The sequence below is a fragment of the Monodelphis domestica genome, chromosome 7 (assembly GCF_027887165.1).
Source record: "Monodelphis domestica isolate mMonDom1 chromosome 7, mMonDom1.pri, whole genome shotgun sequence".
Lineage (NCBI taxonomy): Eukaryota > Metazoa > Chordata > Mammalia > Didelphimorphia > Didelphidae > Monodelphis > Monodelphis domestica.
This window is the reverse complement of record NC_077233.1, coordinates 57,051,850-57,077,832: the sequence shown is the minus strand read 5'-3', so window position 1 is coordinate 57,077,832 and position 25,983 is coordinate 57,051,850. Positions and strand designations below refer to the sequence as shown.

The window sequence follows — 25,983 nt, the reverse complement described above, 5'->3', positions numbered from 1 at the left end:
GGAGAAACTGGGGATGTTCAAGCTGAAGAAGGAAGGCTGAGAGAGGAGTGAGGCTGGGGTGTTGTGGCCATGACATCTGTGATGGAGGATAGAAAAGAAATTAGATCAGTAGGGTTTGGTCCCTGGGGGCAAAACCAGGTGAAACTAGTGAAATTGCAAAGAAGGAATTTTATATTTAAAATCAGGAAAAAACTTTCTGAGGATTAGAACTCCCCCTAATGGTCAAGGGTGCCTCTGGAGATGTTGGTTTGCCCTTTGATGGAGGTCTTTCAGCAGAGGCTTCCAAATGGCCACTTGCCAGTGGTGTTTTAGAGGGAAGGGATGGGTTGGGGAATAAGTTGGGCTAAATAACCACTTCCAACTCTGAGATTCTGTGACTAGTCCTTAACATTGCATTTGAGAAGGAAGCTGTTTTTATTTAGAAAGTGAAGGGCAGCCTTGGTCCTTTTAGCTCAACAGTCCCAGAAGTGTGATATTCCCTGACTCATCCTTTCTGTTGCAACAAAGGAGTCAGAAGCATATCTCAAATCTTGCTTTCTTTTTCTCCTTTCCTCCTCCCCCCCCATTCCAAAATTTGCCATGGAAGGAAATAATTAAGGGTTTTCTTACTACTAGCAAACTACTGAGTGGACACTAATGATAATGTTTGGTACTAGAAGCCAGAGACAGGGCCACAATATTATGTCACAGGCATCTCTAGGAGGTGGAGGCGTGATGGGCAATGGGAACAGATTTAAATTTATCATCAGCAAATTTATAATGTGATTCTCTCTTTCTCTCACACACATACAGAGAGCAGATCTCAAGATAAAAAATATTAAATCAACATCTGGATCAACAAAAGAAATCAGCATGATATGGTGGATAGAACACAAGCATGGAAGTCAAGAAAGCAATCTACCAAGTCCCAGTATTCCCAATAACGAGCTGTGTGACTGGGCAAATTATTTCACTTTTCTGGGATCCTTCTTTCCTCATCTATTATATCAAACTGGTAGACTAAGTAATCTTAAAAGTTCCTTCAGGTTCTAAAATTTTATGGTCTGATTTTTTAATTTTATGATCATAATTTGGAAACTCATCAGAGGCCCTTCTTGATGGGACTTCTTTACATTAAAGAATCTCAGAATCTGGAGGCTGGTCTATCTCCCTGTCTCCAGACAAGTCTTTGTAAACCTATGGCCCTTTCTCCTAATTTTAAAGCTATAATGAATGAGAAACACAGAGGGGAAAGAGGCAAAGAGGCCTTGGGGACTACTGTGATTTCATTAGCATAGGAAATTTCTAGGTGAGAAACCACCTTCCCTCCATCCCCCCAACCAAAGCAGATCCAGATCTTTGACTTTAATTGGCCAGAAAGTTGGCCAAACTGAAACACTCTTTTTTTCCCTGCATTCTCACTTCATGCTCCTCATAGAAGACCTTAAGCTTTCCCATACCATGGGTACCATATACTGAACCAGTGAAAGGGGAGGGACTGCCTTCCCCTGTTCCTTCTCTTCACCTTTTACCAAAGCTTTTTCAAATTAGCCTTGGGTTTTTCTTTTTCTGTTCTGTGGTCTTTGTCCTCTCAAACCCTGAGACAGGTGATGATCTCCACTGGACCCAAGATTTCAAGCCATAATGACCTTGGAGCCAGATTGCAGGTGGGATATTATAGCCAGCCTGGCAGGAAAGTTGGGAGCAACTGGGACATCTGGGACTTGAGTCAAGGTAGGTTTTATACTTGGAATTGGAAACATACTCTATAGGAACTGAGAAAAGTTATAAACCTGATCACATGCCCCTTCTTGGACACTAGAGTAATGCAAGTAGAGGAGAGAATTAGTCTACCTGTATTGTGGAATAAATTTGTGGGTTTGTGATTATACCTTTTGAAGTAAACATTCCTTTTTAAAAATTATTCTATTAGTACCTAAATTCAACTGAAGTGCAAAGGACTGCCCCTACACTTGGGTGAATACCATCACTGAGGGGTTGGAACCATTATATACTTGAAAAACTATTTAATTTTGTTATGGCTTATAAAGGATACATCTGGTATTTCTAAATTTTACATTTATTTATACTTTTTCTGTCCCCTAGCAAATAATCTGTTGTTTTTTTCTCTTGGTCTATTTTTGTAAAGTTACCATATAGTACTAAATAATACATATTTTCTTTAATGTTCCTAATTCAAAAATTATTATAAACCTTTTGGTTCTAACTTTTCCAACCATTTGTTCCATTCTTTTTTTCCTTTTGGCTTATCTTTTGGATAAATTTTGTTCATCTCTGAAAGAGGAACATTAAAGTCTCCTATAATTTTAGTCATGCCATCTATTTCTTTTTGAGATTCCTTTATGAATTTACATCATATGCCATTTGGTGTGTGTATATATTTAATGTTAATATTAGTTGATTTTCAATGGCTCCTTTAAGAAAAATATAATTTCCCTCCTCTCTTTTGATATTTTGAATTTTTTTATTTTCTGATATCATGAAGCCAACTCCAGCTTTATTGTATGCATCTGATACATAAAAATTTTGTTCTAGTCTTTCATTTTTATTTTGTATGCTTCTTTACTTTGTAGATATGTTTCTAGTATAAAATAGATTGTTGGATTGTGTTTTCTTATTCATTCTATGTTTTAAAATTCTATTAGAAGAGTAGTTTGTGACTTGAATACTCTCTCAGATTTTCCTTGTATGAATTATATTCTCTTTTGGACCAGTCTGGAGTTATCATTTGTCTTCCATATATCACTTAGATATCTTATAGGTATCTCAAATTTAGAATATCTGAAAGAAAATACATTAATTTTCTCCCTCCTGTTAACTTTTTTACTTCATTGATGGCACTGTCATCTTTCTGGTGCCCTAATTTCACAACCTCGGAGTCACTCTTGACTCTTTTCCCCAGTTCCCATATCCAGTTGGTTGCCAAGTTTTGTCAGTTTGACCTCGACAAAATCTCTTACATTAGTCCCATTCTCTCAGTTTATGCAATCTCTAACCTATATCACACACTCATGTCTCACTTGGACTATTGAATAGTCCCATAATTGGTTTCTCTTCTCTGAACCATCTTCCATTGTTCCCAAATTGATATTCCTCCTCTCAGAATTTTCTTGACTCTTCTGGTTCTCCTCTGACCTATCTAACCACGCTTCTTCTGCCTCCTTTGATAGATATTCATAAAGCTCATGCCCAATAACAGTGGGTATCCCCCAAGGGTCTGTCCTGACACCTCTTCCCTTCTCCTGCTATATCAGTGATGGTGAACATTTTAGAGATTGAGTGCCTAAACTGCAACCCTCACACCAGGGGAAGGAGGAAGCACTCTCATTGGGCTGCTGGGCAGAGGGATGGGTGATGGGAGAGATGTCTTCAGGGACATGTGGAGAAGGGGAGGGGAGCAGCCCCCCTCTGGCATGCTCTGGCACACATGCCATAGGTTTGCCAGCATGACTCTATACTATTTTACTTATGATTTCATTAGCTGCCAAGGATTCAATACTCTTCTTTATATAGATGATTCTCAGATTTATTTATTCCTAACGGTAGCAAGTGAAATATGAAATGACTGAGGAAACAAAGGTTGGATCTTCTAAGAATATTGATTTATTAAGCAATGCATGACTATTACTCAAAAAATTAGGGCCAGGCTCCTTCCTTAGCTTAGAGCTGGACCCTAAATCAAGGGGACACAGACTTTTATACATTAAAAACAATTAATCAAATAAAGCAAATTAATTAAAAGGAAATATAACACTAGGTAATCTGATTTCAAATTGGATGAAAGCTTAAAGACTTTCCAATTTGGGAAGGAGAGGGTGAATGGAGACAGTTCCCTGAATTCAGAAAAAGAGTATCACGCTCTCCCCCAAGCATCTGTGAACAATTAAAGGAACATGAAAATAATAACTGATTGATCAATATGATGACAGTTTTCAGATAAGACATATGTGCTGCTTATACAATTATGAGAAAACTCCTTGCATCAATTTTAGAATCTGACTGTATTTCTGGTCAACATAACCTAGGTCCTTGGTTAAAAGTCTTTAAACAGTAGAAATAGGTGGTCTACTTTCCCAGTCATGCAGTCTTGGGTTCAAACAATACAATAAGGTTTTCTCCCAATTCTCCCAATTGAATAAAGTTTCTCATAAGACAGAAATTGAACAAAGCCCATCATTGAATAGAAAGGGAGCTAAGCTAGTCACAGAATTGTCACAAGATAGAATCAGTGTGATTCACTCAATTGCCTCAATTCCCACTATCACTTACTGTCCTAATTCTCTCTCTTTTTTTCTCATAACCTCTTTCTTGATCTCCAGGCTCAGAAATACCTATTAGACATTTCAATCTAGATATCTTATAGTCATCTTAAACTCAATATGTCCAAAACTAAACTCATTAGCTTTCCCAAAAAAACCTTCTGCCCTTTCTAACTTTCTTATTACCATTCAAAGTACTACTATCTTCTCAGTCACCTGGGATCAGAACCTAGATGTTATAACTTCTTACTCCCCCAACACATTTTCAAACTATTGCTGAGTCTTTTCATTTTCCACCTTTTAAACACCTCTTACATATGTTCCTATCCCTCTCATGACATAGTCATCACCTTGATGTAGACCTTACTTAAGAAATACTGTTCTAGTACTTCAATTTTATTCTGTATGCTTCTTTACTTTTTAGATGTGTTTCTAGTACAAAACAGATTGTTGGATTTTGTTTTCTGATCTGTTCTATAGTTTTAAATTCTATTAGAAGACTAATTTCCTCATCACTTCATGCCTGGATTATTGCAATAACCTGCTGGTAGGTCCATCTGCCTCAAGTTTCTCATTCTCCACTCCACTCTGCCAATATGATATGATGTGACCACGTCAACCTACTGTTCAACAAACTCCAGTCCCTTGCTATTAACTCTAGGTCTAAACAGAAACCCTCCTGTTTGGCTTTTTGGAGCAGAACTTTCTTGGAGTAGAACCAGGAGAACATTGTACACAGAGATAAATACATTATGGAACAATTGAATATAATAGGCTATTCTACTAGCAGCAATGCAATGATCCCAGGCAATTGGGAGGGACTCATGAGAAAGATCACTAACCACGTCCAGAGAAAGAACTGTGGGAGTAGAGAAACAGAAGAACAACAACTACTTGATCACATGGTTCAATGGGGATATGATTGGGGATGTAGACTCTAAATGATCACCCTAGTGCAATTATTAATAATTTGGAAATAGGTTTTAAACAGTGATACATGAATAACCCAGTGGAATTCCTTGTTATCTTCTAGAGGGAAGGAGAGAAAAGGGGTGGGAAAGAACATGAATCATGTAACCATAGAAAAATATTCTAAATAAATAAATAAAAGAAACTCTCCTGTTTGGCACTTAAAGCCTTTTACAACCTCAACTCTTTGTATCTTTCCAAACTTCTTACACTTCACTCATTCCTAAGAACTCTAGGAACATTGGCCTTCTGACTGTTCTTTGTGCATTACACTGTCTCCCAACCCTGTGCCTTTGTACCATTTGTCCTCTGTGCCTGAAATGTGTTTCCCCCTCACTTCCATTCCCTGGCTTCCCTCATTTCCTTCAAGACCTCAAATTCCGCCTCCTTCATGAGACCTTTCCCATGCCTCCCCAATAGTGTCTTCTCTCTGAGCTTGCCTTACATTTATGCCACATATATCTTGTTTGTACATAGATGTTTGCATGTTTTCTCCCTTATTAGAATGTAAGCTTCTCGAGGGAAGGGACCATGTCTTTGTATTTCTTTATATCTCCAATGATTTATCACAGCGTTAAGTGGATAGTAGGAGTTTAATAAATGCTTATTGATAATAATGAGAATGAAGGGATATAGTGGAAATAACAGTGGATTTAGAGTAAAAAGACCTGAGTTTCAGTCCTTTATTAAGTCCATTTATTAGCTTTTTTATCTTGACCAAATGTCTGCAACCTTTAATTTTTGGACTAAATGTTCTCTAAACTACTTTCCAGCTCTGGAATTCTGTGATACTATGAAGTAGGTTTTTTAAGTATAAAGCCTTTTAGAAATGTGAGCCATTGAGGCTCATTTGAACCTGGATAAATATATCGAGATTGTAGAGAAAGAGAAAGGGTAGAGTACACAGTGTGTTTTATCCTAGGCTCCCCCAACCCCATCAGGAATAGCCACAAAAACCCACAGGCCCCCTAGACTCACCCAGGTGTCCTCTCTTACAGTTGCAAAATCCACCACAGCCATGCCAATGTGTCAAAAGATTCTGAGTGTACATGGTGTACCTGTATCAGAACTGGGAAGATTTCCTCTACAGCTGGTAATTAGAAAGTCACTATCCGTAATTAACGCTGTTAACGCTGGGCTAATCAGAGTGCCAATAATTATATGGAGCAGAATGTAGCAATTATTCATGAAAGATTATCCCCAAAGACAGACACCATTTAAATCCTGGCATTGATCACAGGTCACCTTGGTAACCTGTAACTTTCAGTGATGTTGAGCAGAAGAGGTAATTGTTGTTCTCCAAGGTAATAAACCTGCAGTGGGCTAAGCTAGGACCTGTCTAACTGGCCCTATCCTATAGGTAAGAAAGACCATTTATATGCGGAGCACCAAGCAGACGTGGGAATAGGAATCATCACTCAGTAGTTAAAGTACTTTGATTGAATTAATTAATCAAAATCAAGTTTGTAGAAGGAATTAATTAAAAAACATATCAGGAAATGTAATGACACTGAGATGTTTTATAGCAAAGTGAAAAGGATGACTTTGTTCAATTCTGATTTGGTACCTCCTTCAGGTAGGTTCTCTCCCCAACTAGTTCTGATCTGTCATTCAAGGCTCAGCTCAAGTTTCACCTTCTTTCTGAATCTTTCTCAGAACAATTCAATCCACAGTAGGAGGGAGAGACACAGAGATACACGGGGAGAGAGAGAGAGAGGGAGAAGGAGAGAGAGAGAGAGAGAGAGAGAGAGAGAGAGAGAGAGAGAGAGAGAGAGAGAGAGAGAGAGAGAGGGAGGGAGTAAGAGAAAAAGAGCATGGGATAATGGAAAGAGCTTTGCCTTTATCATAATAGCAGCTTAGATATGGAAGGGACCTCAGGAACCACTGAGCCCAACCCCTTCTCAAATCATGAATTTAACCTCCCATGTTCTTGATGTGAAGTCATACTCAGTTTAAAGATGTTCCATGGATGTGTAGCACTGCTTTTGTCTCCAGACTGACTTCAACCATCTTTCCAGTCTTATTTCACATTACTTCCCCAAAACAATCTTGATGTTTAAGACAAATTGGACTCTTAGTTGTTCTCTTGAACTCAAATTTCCCCCTCTTGCTTATGTGTTTTCCTGCAGGTCATCTCTAATGCATAAAATGTGGTCCCTTTTTGTCCACACCTTTGAATTCTTCTCTACCCTTATGGTTCAGCATCAGAGCAATATTCTATGATTAGTCTTCCATGGTGGCCTCAGCTTAAAGTCCTTTCTTCCTAATCAAACTATTTAGGGAAATTTATCTTAGTCTCCCCTTTACTTCTCATCTTCTATAACAGATTCATGGAGTGTCAATATTCACTCTAACACCCAGTTACCTCTCAAGTGGGTCTGTGGACACCTGCTTACTCTGGGTTGTTCACTCTAACTTCTCATGCTGTCAATTCTAGGATCCCAGAAAAGGACGAATCTCACACAATTACATTCAAACTCTCATCGGGCTAGGCGCAATCCTGTTGTGGGGAGGTACATCTCTTCTACTCTCAACTCAAGCTTTTGTGCCCCTTTCAATGTTTTTCTATTTGCCTGGCCAGCCATTCACGATGACACTTTTAGATCTTCAAAATGACAAAAGAAATCATAACATCATATAGTTATATGTATGTGATATTATGATTTCTTTTGTCATTTTATATATTATATTATATTATATATGTGATATTGGAGTGTCTATATTCCATAGACCCATAGTGAGAGGTAAATAGGTGCTAGAGTGAATATAGACACTCCATATATCACACACATATATATGTGATATATATAACTATGTGATATTATGATATATATATATATATATACATACATACTTACCTTCTGTCTTAGAATCAATACTAAGTATTGGTTCCAATTGCATACCAGCTCTGGAAATTGGAAGGGAAGAGAGAAGGGAGAGAACATAAACCATGGAACCATGGAAAAATACTCTAAAAAAATAAATTAAATAATGGGGGGACGGACTAAGTATTGGTTCTAAGGCTGGGGTTAAGTGACTTATCCAAGGTCACATAGCTAGGAAGTGTTGGAGGTCATATCTGAACCCAGAACCTCCCATATTTAGATCTGGTTCTCTATCCACTGAGCTACCTAGCTACCCCATCACAAGTCAAATATTAAAGCAAATGCATAAATAATAAATATATCACAATCTACATATAAACTAGGGTCACTCTCTCCCATCAAATAGTCAGCCTACTGGTGATGGATCTCTCCATTTTTAGCTAGGCTAAACTCTAGAAAGCAAACATAATAAGTTGCCAGGATTCAATCGACCATGAAATATTTATTAAGTGCCTTATATGTGCCAAGCACTCCACTAAGTACTGGGGACACAAGAAGAGGCAAAAGACAGCTCTTGCCCTCAAGGAACTTATAATCTAGTGAGGGAGACAACAGGCAAACAAATATATACAAAGGAGGCTGTATGTGAGAAGGCATTAAAATTAAAGGGCAGTTAGGGGCACAGTGGGTAAAACACCAAGTCTGGAGTTAGGAGTGAGAGAACAGGCACCCACAGAAACTGGTCAGGGAGCCACGAGTAAGAAAACCCTGATGGTCAAAGGATTTCACAAGGCTAGAACTTGTAACTTCATTGTTCTCTTTCTGCTGTGGGAACTATTCATAAAAGTTCCTTGATGAGTGTGTAGTTTCTTTGTTCGATAAATGCATCAATTGCTAAGCTGAGTTATTATATTAATATATTATTATATTATTATAATATTATTATACTACATATATATGTATATATACATATATATACTATATACTATAGTATAATATAGTAATATAATATATATATATAATATATATATAATATAATAATAAGCTGAGTAATATATAATAAGCTGTACTTAAATAACTCTTCTCTGCATACAACATGACACCCAAATGATTTGCTCTACTGGGTGATTTCTCTGATACTCTACTTCAAATTTATTCCTCTAATCAACTGGACTTACTCTTCAACAGCTACTGTGATGTCCATCCCTTAAAGATTCAAACTTAGAAGCGACATGAATCCATGCCTTTTCTGTTTCTCTGTCTTTCTATCATGGATCCTCTGTCTTTGTCTCTCTCTGTCTGTCTCTTTCTCTCTGTTTCTCTCTCCATCTCTGCCTCTGCTCCTTTGTCTCTCTCTGGCTCTGTCAATCTCTCTGTCACTCTGTTTCTCTGATTCTGTCTCTACTTCTCTTTGTCTCTCTCTGTCTCTGCCTCTGCTCCTTTGTCTCTCTCTGGCTCTGTCAATCTCTGTCACTCTGTTTCTCTGATTCTGTCTCTACTTCTCTTTGTCTCTCTCTGTCTCTGCCTCTGCTTCTTTGTCTCTCTCTGGCTCTGTCAATCTCTCTGTCACTCTGTTTCTCTGATTCTGTCTCTACTTCTCTTTGTCTCTCTCTGTCTCTGCCTCTGCTTCTTTGTCTCTCTCTGGCTCTGTCAATCTCTCTGTCACTCTGTTTCTCTGATTCTATCTCTACTTCTCTTTGTCTCTCTCTGTCTCTGCCTCTGCTCCTTTGTCTCTCTCTGGCTCTGTCAATCTCTGTCACTCTGTTTCTCTGATTCTGTCTCTACTTCTCTTTGTCTCTCTCTGTCTCTGCCTCTGCTCCTTTGTCTCTCTCTGGCTCTGTCAATCTCTGTCACTCTGTTTCTCTGATTCTGTCTCTACTTCTCTTTGTCTCTCTCTGTCTCTTTCTGTTTCTCTCTCTGTCTCTGCCTCTGCTCCTTTGTCTCTCTCTGGCTCTGTCAATCTCTCTGTCACTCTGTTTCTCTGATTCTGTCTCTACTTCTCTTTGTCTCTGCCTCTCAGTTTCTCTCTCTGTCTCTGTCTGCCTCTTTCTCTCCTTTTATAACTTCCTGTGTCTATACTATGGGCACTCCCTGAGAACAATACACCTTACCAAATAACTAATAATAAAATCCTCATCTGTCTCAGTAGGAAAAATTACATTTGTCTACAAGTCATACAATAATTCCTCTGTTCATATCTTCTCAGTTTACTATAATTTGGCACTTCAAAATTCAGTAGATGTTTCAGAATCCTGAGATTCAGCCTCCAGCAAGAGTCTCTCAGTAGCAGTTTCTCTTAAAAGTCAGAGAAAGCTAAACTCAGCAATAAACCTTAAAGGGACTATGTTACGTCTATATTATGGTTATCTGAGTACATGTCAAAGTGAATATGCCCTTCCCCCTTCAAGACTGTAACTGCATTGAATAGAAATCAGAAGAAAACATGATTTATCACTTGTATATAAATTAAAAGTCAAAGAAGACCCAAGTCTTATTTAAGAGTCAGTATGGTGCAGTGGTTGCTGAGTAGTTTTGTAATTGTGTGACTCTTCCTAACTTCTTAGCAAAGATACTGGAGTGGTTTGCCATTTCCTTTTCAGCTCATTTTACAGATGAGGAAACTGAGGCAAAGAGGTTAAGTGGTGTACCCAGGGTCACATAGCTAGTAAGTGTCTGAGGCCAGAATTGAATTCAGATCTTCCTGCCTCCAGGTCCAGCACTCTATCCACTGCTCCACCAAGCTGCCCAGTATGGTACAAGCCTGAGTTCAAATTCTGTTTCTGACACATATTGACTGTATAGGACAATGGATAATTAAGCGCCCAACTCCCAGGTTTGTTGTGAGGATCAAATGAGGTAATCATTGTAGCGTGCTCAGCAGAGTGCCTGACATATAATAAATACTAAATAAGTGTAAGCAATAGAAGTCTTCTATAATCCCTTCCAGCCCTAAATTTATTACTCCAAGGTTATGTGAGATGTAGTGGATTTAATGACAAAATTCATAGTGTAATGTTTGCCTCAGTTGCTTGAAAGGAAAAAAGTGGATAGCATTCTTAAATAGACATGAGCAGAAATTACAGGAGTTCAAACATTGTTCCATTACCCAGGCCACTAATTTGGAGACCTTTGAGCAAGTTACTTAAAATGAGAAAGGGGGTATTGGATGAGATGGAATCTGAGGTCCTTGTCAGGTCAGAGAGCTTCAGGAATTCTTGATTTCCTCTTCTTATCCCCCTCTTAGGCTCAGCTCATGAGAAGCCTTCTCTGATCCCCCATATTGTTAATGCTCTGTCTTTTGAGCATATTTAGTTTGCAGAAGAAGAGCCTGAGGAATGGGAGTGGAGATAGGGATGATAGCTCTAATGGCACATCTAAAGGGCTATTTTGGGGAGGAATTCTTGGACTTGCTTTGCTTGACCTCAGAGGGCAAAAGCAGGAAAGTTGGAAGAAAGTTGAAAAGAACTTTAAGCTGGATATCAAGAAAGACAGTTGGAGCTATCTAAAAGTTCAGTGGGCTACCTCAAGAGGCAGTGGGTTACCCCTCTTTGGAGGTCTTCAGCTGGATGACCATTTGTCAGGTGTGTTCCTTTCATGTATAGGTAGAACCAAATGACCTGAGATCCCTTCTAATTCTCACATTCCATGATGCCATGAAATTACTTTTTATTGATTGATGCACATATATAACATGCAGACAATGGATATAATAGATGCAATAGAATATAAGATGCTTGAGAGCATGGAGAGAGAGAAAAAGAGAGAGAGAGAAAGAGAGAGAGAGAGAGAGAGAGAGAGAGAGAGAGAGAGAGAGAGAGAGAGAGAATGAGGGAGGGAGAGGGAGAGGGAGAGAGAAAGGGAGAGGGAGGGAAAGAGAGGGAGAGAGAGAGAGAGAGAGAGAGAGAGAGAGAGAGAGAGAGAGAGAGAGAGAGAGAGACAGAGAGACAGAGAGAGAGAGAAAGAGAGAGACAGAGAGAGAGAGACAGAGAAAGAGAGAAAGTCTGGATTGCTTCTCAGTTTCCTCCTAACTTTTATATTCTCTGGGTCTCCATTTTTGCCTCTGCAAAATGAGGGCATTGGACTAGAATGATCTCTAATGTCTCCACCAGCTCTACAAATCTGATATTCAGCAGAAGTGCAATCACAAAGTTATAAGGCTCATCCAGATGCAATTTTTATTAGTATTATGAAGCTTCCAAAGGGATTGGAGTGAACAGACAAGTCACACTTGCACTTTGATATTAAAACATTCATATGTACAAACATTCCTTCCCATAGCCAACATCCCTCTCCCACAAGAGATCTTTACCTAGAAAAGTAGCTTTTCTACTTCCGTTTAATTTTGGGTTTTTTTCTACCAAGCTGGGTTTTATGGGATTCAAATGGCATTAGCAAAATTTCAGGTCGGGGATGCCTATATTGGGGATAAAACAAGGAAATGAATCCAGGGAGAAACCTGCAGGTGGCATCTCTTGGGGGAGCAGAGGGACTGAGAAGAACCTTTGGCCAATGAAGAAGGAAACTGATGAAGCCCAGGCAGGGGGAAGGAAAGATGGGACCTCAAGGACCAAATCATGGAGGATCCTCAGGAAGACCTCTAGTGACTTGTTGATTCTCTTTTTGGATTTCCTTCTTGAATGATGTCCCTGAGTTTAAGGACTAGCTGCTCCTCTCCTCCCCATTTCCATGGCCAAGCCTTGCCCACTGCCTGTTGTCTCTTCTTCCCTGCCTCAGATCTTGCTCATATTCAAAAGGAGGAAATGGGGATTCTGTGGGTCACTAAGAAAGTCTGGGGAGACTCGGGGAAGGAGAGAGGGAGTTCGCTGCTGATGAAAGGTGGGGGCGACAGATCCTGCCCACCTTCTTGACCCTCACTCCTTCTTGAGAATTTTATCCTCCAGAAAGACCTGAATTTCATGGAACTCGGGAAGCAGGAGCCGGAAACATCTCAGCTACCAGCAAGCTTACCTGGGCTGGACTAGACAGAGATGGAGAGAACTTGAACTCTCTTCAGAGACTTGAACACTGGGTCAGGCTCCTCTGCCCCTTCTCCACATCCTTTCCCTCTTTACAAGCTCCAGGCCCAGGGAAAGGGTCCCTCTCTGTTTTCTACTCAAGTCTAAACCCCCTAATCTGAGAGGCGCTTGAGGGTGGGTCTTTGGGAAGGGGCTTGGCTCAGGGGAGAATCCACCCTGTCCTCCCCTTCCCCATTCTCCTTCCCCCGGCCCTCAGAGCCTGGGCCTGACCCCTAGAGATAAGGGATATTCTGCCCATAAATCACTAGCAAGGAATTGAGAGAATTAAGTAGGAGAAAAAACAACAGCTTGTAAGTATTATTCACGGCACACGCAGAAACCACACACAGAGGTTCAACGGTCTCCCTTCAGCCTGGTGGGTTTTACACCTCTTCATCCTGGCCTCCCTCTCCTCCCCAGGACGACCTCCTCCCCGGGTGCTGCCTCTTCTCGGGCGCTGGGCCCCGGCTGAGCTCATCCAAGAGCTCTAGTAAGAGGCTGCAGTGGGAGGACTCCCAGGGGCTGCAAGGGAAGGCCGAGCCTTGGCTGTCAAGGTCCAGATTCCGTTTGCCCGGGTGCTGCCGCTTGGAGACGTCCCCCTCGCTGTCCTTGACCCAGGAGGCCCTTCGACCTGGATGTTGTCTCTTTGGCTTCTCACCATCAGCCTCCCAGGCCTCCTCCTCTCGCTTGCCTGGGTGCTGGCGTTTGTGGGCTTCCATGGTGGCTCCTCCATCCTCCATCCCCTCCTCCACCTCGTCTTCTTCTTCCCTTTTGCCTGGATGCTGCCTCTTCTCGAAGGCCTCAGAGAATCTCTTCCCAGGGTGCTGCCTCTTCACCAGCCAGTTTAGCTGGGGAGCCTGCAACTCTGGAAAGGGAAACACATCAGTGGGTAAAACTCCCATCACCACGGTACTCTCAGCACCAGTCTTTGGTGCATTGGAAGTGAGGGGCTACCTATGAGATAAAATTAGAGGGGCCTCCCCAAATGCCTCCCCCTTGCCCATCACAATGCCCGAGGTTCCACCATTAGTACTTCATTGTTTTGGGTTGCTTTCTCTGCCCATGAAATAAATTTGCCCCCTAGTAACCAATCACACTAGGAAAAAAGAGAAAATGAGCCTACAAAAACTGTAACTTTGCCACTTAACAGCCCTTTGATGCTGGAAACAGAAACTTAAGCTGGTTCTAAGTGGAGCCAATGGGTGGTTTCCAACATGGTGGCAGAGTGGACAAAATGAAGGCCACCTATTGGGGTAGGACTGGGATTGGAGTAGAACCAAGGTTGTGCTGGAGCCAGCTCCCACCGGATTATGAGAACCAATGATTAAATTTTCCCCAAACCTTGGAAAATGCCAAATGCTACGATTGTTTAGACTTGAACAATGATGAATAAAAATGTTAATAATGCAAATTAAACTTAAGAGTCACAAGTACTGTTTTCTTTCCAGGGGGCTGGTTGTTAAACATTTACAAGCATGCCATTAGACAGAAGAATGACATGTGTTAATATTATCAGTCCTGACTGTCCCTTCCAGACTCATCTGCCTATAGACACTCTCATATACCCAGCCAGCCAATCTCCTTTCACTGAGAAGCCCCCTTTCTCAAAAGATCCAGGATTCAGAGATGGAAGGAAGCTCCGCGGTCATCTAGACTAACCCCCTCATTTTATAGATGAGGAAGAGGGAAGTGAGTCCCCTCAAGTGAGCCAGGGAGTAGGTGAAAGAGGGAGGCATTGAACGGACAGCGTCTGCCTTCAAATCCAGCTCTCTTCCCACTCCTCCTTCAAAGCCCTTTCAAATCACCCTTCTCACTCCTAAACAGACTCATCTGGACACAGGTAGAGGAACTCACGAACCCACTCGGACCCAGCCCTGGTAAATAGCCAGCAACACCGGCTCACGCCCACACCATGCTCCCTCATTGTGCTCATAAAGATTAGTTATGCCCATCGTGCCAAGCCCAGGGCACTCAGAAATGCCAGCCTCGGCCCCTTGGTCAGCAGGCTTCTTGGACAACAGAGAATCAGGCTGCTTCTTTGGGGAAATCATTTCATAAAGCTATCTCCACATTGTACGCCCCATTAAAAAGTGCTGCATTGATAAATGATTTGTCAAGCATTTTTGACCCATACTCAGCAGCCAGGTGGTTTCAGTGGTGGGACCCAAAAGAAATGATTCAGCTGGAAGCTATTCCCCCCCCCAGAAGCCCAGTTCCCTCCCACCTTTGCAAAAAGGGAGCTGGAGTGGAGTCAAGGACCACAGTAAGCAGAGGAAGTATGTAACAGGAGCATCGAGATGATGCGGTGGTTAGAGTGCTGGACTTGGCATTTAGAATACCTGAATTCAAATTTTCAGACTCAGGCTAACCCTGGGGTAAGTCACTCTCCAGAGCTCAGTTTCCTCATCTGTAAAATGGGGATCATTATTACCTCACAGAGTAATGTGATCATCAAATAAGATAATGTTTGTAAAGTGTTTTGCAAGCCTTAAAAGCAGTATGTAAATGCTATAATTATTATTAGGTTGTAGGTTACCTGGAGGGAACACTGAGCTTAGGGCAAGTGTTGGTGTAAAATCTCCCAGGCCGATGGGGATATGATTGGGAATGTAGACTCTAATGATCACCCTGGTGCAGTTATCAATATGGAAATAGGTCCTGATCAATGACACATGGGAAACCCAGTGGAATTACGCATCAGCTACGGAAGGGGGGTGGAAGGAGGAGAGGGAAAGAGCATGAGTCTTGTAACCATAGAAAAATATTCTAAATTAACTAATTAAGTAAAATTTTCCTAAAAAATAAAATAAAATAAAATCTCCCAGAGTCAGCCCGCTAGATCTCTCATCCTAGTCACTCATCATTAGGCTAAAGGGATTAGTGTAGCCATAACCTGTCTCTACCCACATAAACCTTACAGACCCAGAGACAAAAAAGGCACTTCAGTATTCCATGAATCCTAATTAAAAGCAGAGAAGAGATGAATGGTCCTTTCAGGTGGAGCTAATCCCTCTGCCCTCAGAAGGGGCTTTGCCAAGAGTGTGGCCAGTGCCATCACATATATAGACAATAGTGGGGCATGGGGAAGAGAAGAAGAGAGAAAGAAATCTTAGGAGTCATTCAAAAAGCCCTTACCTTCCATCTTAGAAGGCAGAATTGTGAGAAGGGCTAGGAAATTGAGGTTAAGGGGTTTGCCCAGAGTCACACAGCTACAAAGGAAGTGTCTAAGGCCAGATTTGAACCCAGGACCTCCCATATCCAGGCCTGGCACTCTATCTCCTGAGCCACCTAGCTACACACATACACACACACACACACTTTAAAATATGGGTAAGAGAATTTGGGGCATTTTCCTGATATTATTAATTAGCTGTGTAATTTGGCCATTTCTGAGGCTCATAAAATCACAGTATAACTGGATTAAATGGTCATCAGGTCTTAGATCTAGAACTGGGTGGATCTGATGCCTTCATTTTACAGATGAGAAAAATTGAGGCTTATGGGAAGTAAGTGACTTGACCAAGAATACACAGATGACAAAACTCAGATATGGAATTTGAACAGGGATCAGAGATCTGGCTACACCTGGAAGAGTCTTTAAAGAGAATCTAATCCAACTCTCATTTTACATATGAGGACATTTAGCTATAAGGCAAGGGAGTTCAATGAAGCAACCTATAGAGTCCCTTCCAACTCTAATATTCTCTGAGTCTGCAGTTTACTTGAAAATATTAATAATTCAGCAGAAACCTGTTAATCATTTCCCAGTCTTTGATGTTAGAAAGAGCATAAACACCACAACCCAGTGGACAAGTGTAGAAAGGGAGAGGAACAGTAAGAAGAAGAATGATATCTTTCAGTAGCACAGGATTGACCCAGCTCTCACTTGAACAGAATCCCAGTGAGTATTCCATGTCCCTCCAAGTTTGAAAAGGCAAAGACCAGGTTTCAAAGGGCAGATGACCCATCACCTTACCTGAGTCGTTCTCTCCGTCCTCTTCTAATTTTTGCAGGTTTGACTGGAGGAGGAGGTGCTCAGCCCTCTGCAGGATCTCTTCCAGGTGACTCTGCTCTTCACTATCCACTTCTGCTGCAGCAGAATGGCCAAGATTTACAGAGACACTGGACAGAGTCAGGGACAGGAGCAGCGGCAGCAGCCACAGGTGGGTCATGGTGGTACTGGAGCTATCCAGCATTGCAGTAAAAGGACAGGCAGGGAATTGGGAGAAAATAGGGGCAGAGCAAAACCATTAGTATCTTTGAGATCAGACACCCAGTCATTTCTGAACAGGAGTAAAAAAATCCACATTCCACACCAGAAAAAAAAATCTCTCTCTCTCTCTCTCTCTCTCTCTCTCTCTCTCTCTCTCTCTCTCTCTCTCTCTCTCTCTCTCTCTCTCTCTCTCTCTCTCTCTCTCTCTCTCTCTCTCTCTCTCTCTCTCTCTCTCTCTCTCTCTCTCTCTCTCTCTCTCTCTCTCTCTCTCTCTCTCTCTCTTTCTCTCTCCTTACCATGTTCTGCTCTTCTGCTCTACTGCTCCTCTACCATCCTCCTCTCTTTTCTCCCTTTTCTTTCTCCTGTCTTTGACCCTGATTTTTTTCTTTCCTCCCCCTCTATCAGCCTTTCTTCTTTTCTTCCTCCTTTAGTCACTATCCATCTCTCATTTCCTTCTCAGGCCCTCTTTCTTTCCCCTCCCTCTTTCAGCTTCTTATCCCTTTTTTTCTTTGTTCCATTTGCTTTCTTTCTCTTCTTCTCTCTCTGATTCCCTTCTTTCTCACTATCTCTTCCATCATTTTGGGGGTTCTAGGAAAATCTCATGTTTTACCCATAGAACCTTACACACCAGACAAATACCTTTGCATATGGAAAGACCCTGAGGCAGGTACTGATTTGATTTCTTGAGAAATTGACTCTGGGCTTTTTAGTATATCTACTCCCTTAGATCAGGAGCTTGTTCACCTTAAACTTCAAGGCAGCTTTTAGAGCAGTGGTCCAAATTCTTAAAGAGTTTTAATTTCTCAGTGAAATATACTCTTACAAATTATTTCCTCTTTTCTCTGTTTGATTGAAAATATAATTAATATATAAATTATGAATACTATTGGGAGAAGGTCTGGACCTCCTGTGATTTCAGTGATATAGGAAATCTTAGATGAGGAAACTGCCTCTGTCAATGAAGGTCAGCAACTTCTTTGTAACTTAGAAAGTAGCCTACAACACTGCAAGGTTAAATGATTGACCCAGGGTCCATATGTTACAGAGGCAGAATTCAAACTCAGATCTTCCTTCTTTTGAGACTTGCTGTGTATTTATTACATACCACCATTCATAATATTTTGTATATAGTAAAAGATGGATAAATTGCTTGACATATTTTTGATATTCACTCACTCTTCTCTATATTTTAAAGATATGCATGCATATACATATTAATGAACATTATCTTCATATACATATATATATTTATCATAGAAACTTCAAGTTGAAATCTTACAATTGGAACTTTAGAGTTTTATTGGATTGGGAGTCAGAAGACCTAGTTTCAAATTTTGGTTTCACCATTTACTACCTGTGTGACCTTGGGAAAGGCCATTTCCCATCTCTGGACTTCTGTCTTGTCATCCTTGAAATGAAGGTGTTAGACCATTTGGCCTCTAAGGTTCCTTCTAAATCTGTGATTATAATACTGGGCATCTTAGAGTCAGAACTTTAGAGTTTGGATTTTGAAATATAAGATTTAAGTGCTAAGATTTTATGACAAATATTATAGTACAAAAAATATTGCCACATTTGTATAGACAGAGAAGAAAAATTAGACTTATTAAAGCATACTCCTAATTGTCCATCAATTGTGAAGAAATGTATCATTTACACAGTCTATACAGATATTTAAAACTAGGCATTATAGATTTCTAGGTTTATGCTCAAAGGAGATAACCTGCAGAAAAGTTCTTTTAAAAGTATCAAATACTCCACAGATGAAAGATTTCTTGGCTCTTCTCAGTCTATACCCAAATCCTATGCCCAGATATGCAGCTCCCTGAAACAAGCATCCCATTAGCTTTGGAGGTAAGATTTTCTCATCTAACCTTTTCAGCTTCAGCCTCCAATTCCACCATCATGCTCAGCCTTATTCATTGAGATAAAAAACCCTCTCCCATCTCAGGCTTCATTGACTTCAGAGAAAAAGCTTGAGAATTACCTGTCTGAGTCCAGCTGGGGAGTTGCTTTCTCTCCAAGAGTGTGCCAGAGCTCCTGGGCAGAGTGAGGCTTCTGAGGCTGAGGCTGGAGCAAGAGTGGTGGCAAACACGTACAAGAAACGCCGGAGCTCCCTCCCTGCTGTTAGTGCAATGATGTGCTGCCTGCCCTACTTATACCCAGCCTGATATGCAAATAACTAGGAGTGAGGTCACTCCTCACCTCTCTCAACCCCTCAATTCCACCATCACCACCCACCCCAGCTAGGTCTGATGTCATTGGAGTGGGGCTCAGACCAAAGCTCTTGGTCATTTCTACCAGGATTCACTAGTCACCCAGGGTCCTAATAGATGTTCCTTCAAGGCTTCAAGGGTACTAGAGTTATCTTGTGGGGCAGACAGCTCAAAGGCTGAGCCATCCCTCTCTGAACAAGGAAATTTGGTGCAGGACAGATGGGAAGCTAAATAAAATGAAGGACTAAGGAGTGAAAAGGAGGTAGGAAAGATTCCTCAAGACCATAGAAATCCTACCTTAGAGATCACCTAGTTCTACAATTTTGACTTTAGAGGACATCTAACCTAGCTGCCTCATTTTACAGATGAGGAAATGACTTGCCCACAGTCACATGAGGAATAAGGAACAAAACCAGTTTTGGAACCTAGATCTCCATGCTCTTGTTCCAGTGTTCCTTCTACTATATCATTATGCCTCTGGGATCCTAGACTGTTAAAACTTGGAAGGGACCCTAAATGTCATCTAGTCTAAACTTCTATTTTATGGGAATGGAATGTGAGAGAGGAGAGGGATCTGCCTTGTCTACAATAACACAGCAACTGAGTGAAATCACTAAAATATTAAATCTCATAGACCATTCTGGCGCAGGATAAGGAGGGCATTGAGAAATGCAGCTTCTTACTGATAGCACCTCCCTATAGTGTTTGAGGGTATGATTAGAAAACTAGACTAATTGCAGGATTTCCAAAGGGCTCCCAGACAGCCCTAGCTCCAAATGGATGCTGATGAGAGCTGGGGGACCTTTTTCTGTTTCTAATTTCTTATGGCACATTTATTTTCAGAAACCTATCATTATAATGGATGTAGCTGGGGCTGACCCACACACAACCACCAGAGAGGAAACTAAATCCTAATTAGGGAGGGCAAAAAAGTCAAGAAATGAGAACCAGGTACCATGCCTAGGAAAATCATGAACCCCCTCCAAAAGAATTCTATAAAAATATTGCATCAGAAGCTGCTAATCCTATAGGCACTTGTTAAATCCCCCACAATACTCTCATAAAGTTGATAAGGAAGGAGACTATTATCCCTGTTTTATTGATGTGAAAACTAAAGCCCAAAAGGTGGAAAGGTTTGATCAATGGTCCATTCCTTCCTCCAGGCATTTGAGCATTCACTGACCCACTCAGTTCTAAGACCTGCTTTAATCTCCATGGAGAGTTTATTTCCCAGACTAGAGGCTATTTATATTGTAATAAGCTCTAGGAGGCTTCTGGATACTGCAAAAAGAGTACTGGAGTGGGATTTAAATTCCAGCTTTTCTGCTCCATCAGTACTTGTATGACCTGAGAAAAATCTCTTCTTCCTACATAGGTCTCAGTTTCCTCATCTGTAAAATGAAAGGCTTAGACTGGATGACTTCTAGGGTGGAAGCTTAGACCTGGAAAATCAGCTCTGCATTTTGGTCTTAGAATGTCAGGCACAAAGGTAGTCAACTGGGTAAATCATTTGTGGGACCAGGAAGCCTCCTCAGCATCTCTGTAATCATACTATGTACAAAGTGTCTGCCTATACCTATGAATGAAGTCATCTTAGGAAACAAGTCTTCTTTGTTTCTCCCTGCTTAGCTGAGAAAAGCACAGAGTCAGAAGTAGAACTCAGGGAGCAATGGTGAAGTAAATGGCATGAACATTGAATTATGGAGAAAGAAGACATGGGTTCTTATGTCAGCTCTACTTGGTGGTGCTGATCATGACTTCTTCCTTTTTGAGGGATTCCATTTCTTTGCCAATAAAATGGAGATAAGAAACTTGCAAAGAACCAGAGGAATATGCTGAATGGATGATCCATGAAGACTGAAGGGAAAACAAGTCACACATAAGAAGGTGTGTAGGATGGTAGTGATAATGGAATATGTATCCTGGGGCAGAGAAGGTAGATTTCCTTCTGAACTAATAAAGACATGAACATATTGGTAAGATCAATTTAAAATAAGCATACTGTCCTAATGTCTGGATCTCAAATTCTATTATTTGTGATATAAACAAAACCCCCAGTTTCCCAAATCACTGCTTTTTTTTTTTTTAAGAAGGCAGCAATTACAGTAGAAAGAGCAAGAGATTCAGAGACAGTACTGAGTTTGAATGTCAGTCCAAACACTTACTGAGTAGGGCAAGAAGGGACTAAGATCTAAAAATCTACAATTTTTTACACTCTACAATTCTGAATCTACAATTTTCAACGATTTATCTAACATCAACATAGGACTTGTCTCTTCTAGAAACTTGCACTCTAGCTGCGAAAATAAGACATACCTCTACATGAAACTGTTAAATATCAATATAAGACAATTCATAATTAAGTGCCTTTAGAGCCGTAGAGAAAATAAGTGCTGTATGGGGTTCAAAGGAAGCAGAGACAGAAGTGAGCATGTAATAATAAACCCAGCTCTAACAGTAACACCAGGTACTGATTTACAGCTTCAGCACTGAGGGGCTGGGAAGGGAAGAGAGACATTAAGAAGAGGTTGGGAGTGCTGTCCAAGGTACCACATCTCTATCACACTAGGCTGCAACTCTCAAGTGCCCAGTGGTAGTCACTGTTCTAACTCTGTTCTTCATTTATTAAACCTCCACACGTAAGTGAGAATTGTCCACAGCAGAGAGGAAGATTCCAACATTGCAGTTATGGAGCTTAAATTCTAAAAATGACAAGACAAAAACCATGCAAAAGTCCAAAGGACCAGGGTGAGAATCCTATCTCTGTTTACTGTTTCTGGGATTTGGGGCAAAGTCATTTAATGTCTGAGATTCAACTCCCTCATCCTTATGACAAGGGGACTAGACTAGATGTTCTCTTAAGGCCCTTTTGTGCCCTAAATTCTCTGAGAATTATGCCATCCCAAATAAAACCATAGACTCTCAGAGCTGGAAGGGATCACAGAGGTTCACTAGTTCATTACCCCATCCACTGGGGGTACTTTTACAAAAATCTAGACTACTAGTTACTAATTGAATGTGAAATGGGGGAAAGAGGGAAAGTGCAGAGAGAGGTAGGGCACAATTTAGCATCTACCAAAATAGACCAATTCTTGGTTAAACAGCCCAGGCTATTAGAAAGCCTTTTCTTATTTCAAATGAAAATCTACTTTTCTCTAACACTCACTCATTTTTCTCACTTCTACACCTTGGAGACCTAGATAACAAATTTACCCTTTCTTTCAAAGAGCAGTTTTTTTTTCTGATTATTGAAGACAATGAACATCTCTTTTCTAGGAGGCCAGAGAGTGAAAAGCACTGAATATTAGGCTAAGGATCTAGGGTTTTAGTTTCTGGATAATATAAAGTTACTAAATGGAGAGAATTATATTTGCATTGCTTCCTTATAGGGCTATTGTGAGGAAAGTATTTGGTAAGACAAAGCACAATCTAAATTTAAGTTTTTATTATTTACCATGGAATGACCAGATCAAAACTGTAATTTTCCAAGCTGGGAGGTGAGGATTGTCTCTCTTGGTTTATATCCTGGAAGCAAAACAACCCAATGAGTGACTAATTTTTTCATTGTCCAAATAGGTTTGGACACCCCTGATATCTACTATTTCTCAACGATAATATCTCAAGATCAATCCAATTCAATTTGAGAGTGCCTATCATGCACCAATTCCTGTATTTGGGCAGTGGGGGATAGGACAAGAAAGAAAAATGCTATCCTTGTCCTCAGGGAACTTAAAATCCCCTTGGGGAACTAAGATTTAAAATAGGGGAAGCAAGTAGAAGACCTTGTAATATGCAATGTGCTCACTGAAGCAATGCTGACAGGGTTTTAGGTTAGGAAGGCAAAATATTACTGGCAAATGGTACAATTATGGAAACCCTCCTAAAAGAAGTGAAGCCAGGTGAGTCTTGAAAGATTCAGGATGGCAAAGGAGGGGAGATTTGGAGCCAAGATATATTAGAGAAGGAAACCAATAGCCTTGTCCTAAAGTCTTGACTGTGTCTACCTAGAGCTGTGTCTACCATCTAAGAAGAACTCATCTCTCCTATATAAAAAAGATGATGATGAGAAATGATGGTTAACAGTGTTAATCCTAACCTTAATTGAAGTTAGACCCCTTCTTTCCTATGTGGTCAAGTTACTGCTCCAATTTCCTTCTCTAAAAAATGAAAGGTTTTAACTTGGTCATCTATAAGGTCCCTTCTTACCCTAAAATTCTGTTTTCTGATATTTTGTGCTCTAAGGTTACTTCTAGCTCTGGCTTTCTTTGTCCTAAACTCAGTCATTCTACAATTCTAAGGATAAAATCTTCTTGTAGAGAAGCAATGAAACAGTCTAGAAGCTTTTTCTCATGAAACTCATCCCTGCCCCTACCCTAAACCTCCCAAAGATAAAAGTTAATTTGGAAATTCAAAAGCTCAAATCATTTCCAAAGGGTCATATCTCTTTCAGATTGTGGTCCAGGTAGCTATGTTTGTGCTTTGTGTAAAGATTTTGAAATAAAAATTCCCCCTGTCCTGGCTGGCTAAAAAGGATTATGTGTCTAGTAGCATGGTCATCTAGTAAATTTAACAGGGGAACAATAAGGAGTGAACATTAGAGGTCACTCATATGAAGTGCTGACTGAATGATTCACACACACACACACACACACACACACACACACACACACCCTTTGGATAGAGCTTTCTTGAACTTTAGCTTTAGTTCTGGGAGGGGCCCACTTTAAGAAAACCCATTATACAAATATCCAAAATTAACAAGGAAAATAAGAGTGAATTTTCACATTAATGAAGAATTCTCAAATTACCTTTACAAAAGCAACTTCCCTCAGACAGAGTGTTGTCCAGCAACTGAGAGGGGACCTCAGGAAGGCACTCTAGTTTCCATTATTTCTTTCATCCAATTGTAAAAAGAGAAAAGATTTTTTAAAAATTATGGTGACCATGATGGAGAAAAGAGTGGGGATGGTAGAATGATTCTACACTGAGGGCCCATATTGTGACTTTGTCCTCTTTTGACTAAGGTCACGAGATTTGTAAGAAACCAGTAAGGATTAAGATTTGGTATGTGATTTATGTAAAATATTTAGTCTGTGGTTGGAAAATGGGACAAAACCAACTGGGTTAGGAAGAGATTGAATTTATAATCTTGTCATCTAGGCAGCTGAAAATTAAGATCAGGACTAGAATTTACCAGTCCAGGGAATATCGTCCAGTATATTTGCCTACCAGATGGAATTCGATCTGTCTTCATTTTCCAAACAGATCAAAGGATGTCAGAGCTAGAAGGGACCTTAGAGATCATCTACTCTAGCTACCTCATTTCACAGATGAGCCTTTAGCCCAGAGAAGAAAAGAGACTTGCCTAAAGTCTCCCGGGAGGGAGAAACAGAATGAGAACTTGATCCCTGGTAACCAGACTCTCAGTCCAAAGCTCTTTTCATAGCACCATTTGGCTTCTGTCACTTCCATTTAAGAATGTAATGTATTCAGAAAGTCATTTCACCAAACAGATGAGAGGCAACAGGAGTTCAAAAAAATATCTCCAAGTGCCTCTTTTCCTGTTAAATTTCTCCAGGGGGTGGGGAGGGAGAGGGAAGTCAGTTTTCCAAAACTAGTAATTTAGAAAGGGCTGTGGTCTTGCCTTATTGGCATTTCTCTCCCTCTGGTTCATTACCTTTTCTAAACCAGTCCCTTATTGTCAAGTTTTGAAATGCTATGCAAATGTAGAGGCAGTAGTTTGCTTGGGAAAAAAAATCTGTAAAACTCTCCAAGGAAACCAATCCCAAGGGGAGGAAAAAGTAGGTTTCATCATGCTTCAGAATTCTGGGGAGAGTGGAGCAGCTGGTTGGTTTAGATGATTGAAAGCCAGGGCTATAGATGGGAGATCTTAGCTTCAAATCTGGCCTCAGACATTCCCTAGCTGTGTGACCCTGAGCAAGTCATTTAACTCCCATTGCCTTGCCCTCACCACTCTTCTGCCTTGGAACCAATATACAGTATTGATGCTAAGACAGAAGATAAGGGTTAAAAAAAAAAAAAGACTTCTGGAGAGAGAACTTGCTGATCTATTACTAATCCAGCCCAGCCTGGCAGCCACTCTGTGACATCTTAGACCTGGGACCTTAGAGATAAGGGACTTTCAAGACAATCTAGGCTAATCTATTTAACAGAAGAAGAAATGGGAACCTAAAGAAGGTTTGATATGATTCATTCAAAGTCACAAAGCAAGTTAGAAACTTGGGCAGTGCTACCACCCTGGTATCCTGACTTCCAATACAGTGTTCATCTGCCATACCAACTGGATTCAACAAATGTTTTGAAAGTTTAGGCAGCATGATGTGGATATAAAGTCAAAAGACTTGGGTTCAAATTCTGGTTGCCTATGTGATCTTGGGCAAATCACTCTACCTCTAATTAAATTTTCTTAATTTAAGGTCCTTAATTTCTTGATTTGTAAAGTGAAGGAATATACAGGATCACTTC

The 25,983-nt window shown here is 40.6% G+C and overlaps 1 protein-coding gene across 1 annotated transcript; it reads right to left on the bottom strand.

Moving 5' to 3' along the window:
• Nucleotides 1-12,205: 12,205 nt before the first annotated feature.
• TRH (thyrotropin releasing hormone) lies at nucleotides 12,206-19,455 on the bottom strand. Its single transcript, XM_007500260.3, has 3 exons — nucleotides 19,269-19,455; nucleotides 17,045-17,253; nucleotides 12,206-13,933 (listed from the first exon to the last, which is right to left on the bottom strand). Exons 2-3 carry the CDS (start codon nucleotides 17,238-17,240, stop codon nucleotides 13,452-13,454), a joined length of 678 nt encoding a protein of 225 aa, XP_007500322.2. The 5' UTR covers nucleotides 17,241-17,253; nucleotides 19,269-19,455; the 3' UTR covers nucleotides 12,206-13,451.
• Nucleotides 19,456-25,983: the final 6,528 nt, after the last annotated feature.